Source organism: Capsicum annuum, chromosome 6 (genome assembly GCF_002878395.1).
Source record: "Capsicum annuum cultivar UCD-10X-F1 chromosome 6, UCD10Xv1.1, whole genome shotgun sequence".
In the NCBI taxonomy this organism is placed as follows: Eukaryota; Viridiplantae; Streptophyta; class Magnoliopsida; order Solanales; family Solanaceae; genus Capsicum; species Capsicum annuum.
The window spans coordinates 215,077,862-215,083,861 of record NC_061116.1 but is presented as its reverse complement, the minus strand read 5'-3'; the positions used below and the strand labels follow the sequence as shown (position 1 = coordinate 215,083,861).

Below are 6,000 nucleotides of genomic sequence, written 5' to 3'. Positions count from 1 at the left end.
AGAATGAATATCATAATTTTCTAGTGAAGTTTCAAGAATAGTCTAGTGATTAAATATCATAGGTTCTTGTAGAATGTCCTAGTGTTGTGTCTTGAATAAGTATCTTGTAGAATTATCTAGATATTCTAGAGTTGTGGGAGAAGATAAAGGTCATTCGATTTTTTTTGTAGAATTATCTAGAAGCTTTTCTAGAACCATCCACACACAAGTATAAATAAGTGATGACATTAGGTATTTGTAACCAATCCAATTCAAGAAGTCTTCTTCAATAACAAAGCTTCTCTTTCATAGCTTCCTCTTCCTAGTTGAATCTTCTGATCTTAGTTAACGATCTTGGGCTAGCAGAAGATCTCTCCAACTACACCTTTCTTCAACTGTTCTCTACAACCTCTTCTCACACAATAGCATAATAGCAACCATAATGTAGTCGTTTAAAGAGTTTTATTAGGGGTTGATTTTCTCCTAATAGATTTTATGCTTTTCGCTATAGTTTTTACTATGTAGGTCAATTGACCAAGTCATATTAATGATATTAAGTTTTTAATATAATATTTTTTTCATTGAATTATCATCGTCATGGTTTGCAACTATTAACTTTCACATGATGCCCTATCGATTTCGAACTCAACACAAAGGACAACTTAAAATGTAGAAGCTTTAGACCATTATTACAAGGCGCAACATAACTTTCAAAAATTACCATATTTGTCGTGTATCTCAGATACATCAACTGATCGTGTATCTACGTATTTTCAGATACACATTCTATACATGGAAAAAAAAAGTGTATCTTGAGAAACCAGTGTATCTAAAGATACACTTGCTAGGCTTTATTAGAACATGTATATCTTAAGATATCTGTATATCTGAAGATATGCGGTGCTTTTTAATTTTTTTAAAGTTGGATTTGGTTATGTAATCAGACACTGATGTTTGCCTAATAATTTATTACTAGTATTGATCATAATAATACTAATAATAATGTTGCGAATGCTGCATAAAGAGTAATGATTAACAATACTGCATAAAGAATTATTAATAACGAAATAATAATAATAATAATAATAATAATAATAATAATAATAATAATAATGACGACGACGACGATGAAATAACAACAACAACGACGATTGTATTAATAATTATGTTGGCAACAGAAAAACAACAACAACGACGATATTAATAAATAAAACTAATCGTCATTGCTTTTAGGGATGTCATTAAAGATATCATATTCATCCAATTTTTTCTTTTTGTCCTCTGTTTCATCTTCATCTTCATTGTTATGCAATATGACAGGAAATGTTTGCTTGACCATGCTTTCAAATAGTGAGAAATCAAAGAAAGAATGCAATGAATGTAAAGAAAAGGTGAAAGTGGTCCTTGTTAAAAATCTTACAGTTGTGGAGCTTGAACACAAGGCTAAAATCCATTATGAGAACATCACAAAGCATAGAATTACTCAAGAGCTAGAATTGTTGTAGAACCTTATTAATAATGCAAATGAAAAAGGATGGAGATATTAAGTTTTCCCGCATTTGGAGCTTGAGCTTCTGTCTAAGGATGAGAATGATGTCAATCAGATGCACCAATGCTTAGACGGGATAACCCCCACAAAAAAATATTCTTGGAGTGATTCTCAAAGAAGTAGAGCTTGAACCTTTGGCTGAAGATGAGGATGAGTAGGTTTCTTCAGACAATAGATTTCTCAGTGATGGAGAACCTCAAAGAAAAGGCTTTAAAAGAAAACATGTACACAACAAAAAACAAAGAAGCAAAGAAGAGTCAATTCAAAGAAAAAATATTCTATGTAACTCTACCACTTTTTTTTCAAAATAAGCTTCTAACTCAACATCAAAAAGGAAGCTTCTCTTTTTAACCTGATGACAAAGGCTATGCTTGATTACATATTTACATATTGTCATCCAGATAAAAAGAGAAGCATCCTTTTTGATGTTTCAGTTAGAAACTTGTTTTGGAAAAAAAGTGGTAGACATACACAATTTTTTTTTCTTTGAACTGACTTTTCTTTGCTTCTCTATTTTCTGTTGTGTACATCTTTTCTTTTTCATATTTTTCTTCTGAGATTCTCCATTACTGAAATCTCTATTGTCTGAAGAAACCTGCACATTGTAACAACCTGCAAAAATTGTCCATGCGTTAGCTCGTTGTAATATGCTCTTAGAGTTAAATGACTAGAATTGTGTCAAAGAAGCTTAGTCTCATTTTTTGACTTCCAAAGTAAGTAAAGTTTAAACCGTATATAATTTCTCTAATTTTGACTTTTTATCATGTGGGAAATTGAATGAGATTTTCTTTCGATATAAGATTCGCCCAAATACTATACCCGCACAAGAAGTTATGGCTAATTTAAGTTCTAGCCGTAAAACACCATCATTTTGAAGCTTGGCCCATCGCGGAGGGGGCCTATTTAGAAATTGTCAAATTTTAGTAGCATAGAGCGATTATGGCACGTCGCATTGAAGTTTCAGGTCCCAACCAGTGGGACAATGCGATGGTTCCACGTCGCGGTGACCTTAAGAATCCCACTCGTCAATTTTCAGTGAGCCACCGCGATTATGGCGAGTCGCGGTGGCCCATGAAATCATGCTCCCAGTTATATCTTTAGTCCGTCTCATTAAGGGTATATTGGGTATTTTCCACCCCTTATCAACCTAAACATGAGATTTAATCCCAAATGACCTCTTTATTGATATTTTCATCAAAAACCATCAATAGCACTCAGGGTTTCAAACAAGAAAACCCAAATAACTCAAGATTTAACTGTGGGTTTTCAAGATTGATTGAAGATTTGAAATCTCCAAATCGTAGGCTTCAAGAATCATCCATCAAATTTCTAAATTGAGGTACGTGGGGTTTATCCTAAAAACTACATGGGCTTGTAAATACTAGAACATGATTTAAAGATTATCAAGCATGAATTTAGAAAGGGGTTTTTGAAATACATGATTTATTATGAATGTTTAATTGTATTGTTGATTTGGTCTTTAGGCCTTTCCCCCTTAAATTGATTTACATGTGTATGTATATGTATGAAAATTTAGATTTAAGATTGTGTGAGAGCACAACTTATGAAATTCCTCTATTGTGATGACTTTAAGTTTATGATTTTAATGTGAAGGATTTGAAATGCATGATTTATGGCTTGAAATTTGTTTATGCAAATACCATAGTATTTTGAGCATGATTTATAGATTTAAGAGAGGGAGTTTCTTGATGTAAATATTTATTTGTTAAAAGAGAAAGATTTGCATGAGATTAAGAGATTTGATATGACCACCTTGCATCATTGAAAGTTTGACAAAGAGAATTGCATACATGTGTTTACATGAGTTTTAGAGAAAGAGTTCTTTGCAATAATTTATTGATATGGTGGTCCTGAATTTATGTTTTGAAAACAGAGATTGTAATATGCTAATAATGGCTCAGAGATGTGACTTACAAGTCAATGGTATGATGATACCATAGTATGTATGCCATAACAGAGTATGTTTTCAGAGAATGAATGTTTTAAAGAGTTAAAAATGGTCTTAAAGAGGGTTAGGTGGTTTCCTGAAGAAGGCTTTAGTTCAAGTAACTCTTAGCCTAAAATCGTGATTTGCCGATCTGGGTATATTATTTTTATGCTGGCGACGACCGTATGGCGTAGCAGAGTCAGAGACTCCAACCCTTGCGGTACACTTGGGTTAGAGGCTTTCCCGCTGAGTCAATGACGGATTCCATATAGCTTGTGAAATTTCAGAGTTGTAGGGTATACCACTTAGCACAGAAGTAAGTTAAGAGTGTATCAAAGTTCAGATGATTTTACTGAGTCTTTCAAAAATGCCCATGAGATTTCTTATTATCTGATATGTTTATGAACTGTTTTAAATTGCTCTCATATATGTTGAATATAAACTAGTATTTTGGATCTGCTCTACATACCAGTACATCTGTATTGACCCCCTACCTCCCAGGTTTGAAGGCTCAGTCCAAGGGTCCGGCTAATCTGTAGAGTATTCCAGAGAGAAGTGATCCGTTCAATGGTGAGCCTTCTTTGTTCTAGAAAGTCTGTTATTTTAGATTATGTTATTCCGTTGGTTTGGTCTACTGGGGGCCTTGTCCTAGTTTTTAGAATAGTTTTGAGATGTAGTAGAAATTTTGCAGACCGAGTTAGATCTTATTCAGATGTTTTGAATTGCAGTTTTCTTTCTTATATCTTTCAAACCAGAGTTAATGACCATGTTTCCATATTATATTATACTACGGCATTTTCTTTTATAATATGAATATTGTGCATGATTACCAGATCAGATAGAGTAGGACGTCCGGGCCTTCATGGTCTGGGATGTCCGTCACGGCCAGCCCCTAGTTCAGGTCGTGACAAACTTGGTATTAGTGCTGCTTCTGTGTAGTCCCTGTCGATATGAGCTAGAGTTCAAACTGAGTGTAGGCAAATTGCGGTAAGGCGGGGCAAACCTCAGTCCTGAGTGTAGGTAAATCCTATTTGGTGGGGTAAACCTCAGCGAGGACGCTGAGTCCATAAAGAGAGGTGTATGTAACACCCCAACTTAGGAAGGAGTCCCACATCAGCAAAACACAGGAGGGATTCTGGGTATATAAGTAAGAAAACCTTACTCACTAGTGACGCATTTTAAAGCCGTGCAAGTCTGGGCCTAAAGCGGACAATATCACTAGTGGGTTTGGGAGTTAGAGGGATGTCTCGGGCCTTGACGGTTTGGGATGCTCGTCGTGGCCAGGACCTCGAGTTGGGTCATGACAGAATGGTCTCAATGCACGGTTCATGGTCCCAGGGTGTTTGTGAAATCAGGTCAGGTAGAATCTTGTTTATAGATATGTAGCGTGCCACACTTATAAGAAGGAGGCTACTATGCGTTTAGGAATTTTTCTCTTCTTTGTGGTTTAGTTCGTGCTTCAGAGTCTGAGTTGTCCCCTAATTGATGATCTTTTGTGTTTTAGAAAAACAATCATGCCTCCCTGTCGTATTATCGATCAGAATGCACAGACAGATGAGGTCCGTCCTACTCATGGGATGAGGACCCAAAATAGAGCTTAGAATCCAGAGATTGATGCTACTCTGGGAGTCCCTCAGACCAGCACACTTAGGGCACCCAAAACTCCCCGAACGGGGACTAACCACACTCAACCTCGCGAGAGAGAGGTATCTAATGTAGAATTCAGATAGTCCATTCACATGCTTGCCCAGTTGGTAGCCGCACAGACTCAACGGTCGGAAGATATTAGGTCTGCATCTGTTACATCTGAGGCTACAAGAGTGGACCAGTTCATGAGGATGAACCCACCCAATTTTACTGGTACCAAGGTAGAAGAGGATCCACAGGAGTTTTTGGACGAGATAGAGAAGATCTTTAAGGTGATGCATATAGATGAGGCAGAGGGGGTTGAGTTAGTGGCTTACCAGCTTAAGGATGTAGCAAACAAATGATATAACGAGTAGGAAGATTCAAAGAGTGAGCATGATGAGTCCATAATTTGGGTCGAGTTCGTGGAATCCTTCCTTGATCGATTCTTTCCTCTCAAGATGAGGGAGGCCAAAGCCGAAAAGTTTATAAATCTAAAGCAGGGTAAGATGAGTATCCAGGAGTCCGCTCTGATGTTCAACCAACTAGCCCGTTATGCTCCAGAGATGACTAGTAACATAAGAGCCCAAATGAGGAAATTTGTATCCTGGCTTTTAGATGACTTAGTGCTTGAATGTCAGGGAGCAATGTTGAATCGGGAAATGGATTTTGCCAGACTATCAGTCCACATGCAACAAGTTGAGGAAAAGAAAAAGAAAATTGTTGAATCTAGAGGGAAGGACAGTTAGTAAAAGAGAGCCATAACAACAGACCAGAGCTACAGTCAGCAGCAGAGTGGGAATTAGGGTAACAAATAGCTGAAGAAGAAGAATTGGGGTAATGCGCAGTCTGCAGTTAGTGCCTGGTGACCAGACCCCCAGCCGTACAACGCACTCAA

General features: G+C 36.8%; 1 protein-coding gene across 1 annotated transcript in view; it reads left to right on the top strand.

Annotated features, from left to right (window-relative positions):
* The first annotated feature begins 4,718 nt into the window (after positions 1 to 4,718).
* LOC107873901 (spastin-like) overlaps positions 4,719 to 6,000 on the top strand; it is a 33,865-nt gene continuing 32,583 nt past the window's right edge. Inside the window, exons 1-3 of the mRNA XM_047414566.1 lie at positions 4,719 to 4,831; positions 4,981 to 5,035; positions 5,744 to 5,846. Of these exons, the coding sequence (XP_047270522.1) occupies positions 4,719 to 4,831; positions 4,981 to 5,035; positions 5,744 to 5,846 (271 nt within the window). The remainder of the gene's footprint in view (positions 4,832 to 4,980; positions 5,036 to 5,743; positions 5,847 to 6,000) is intronic.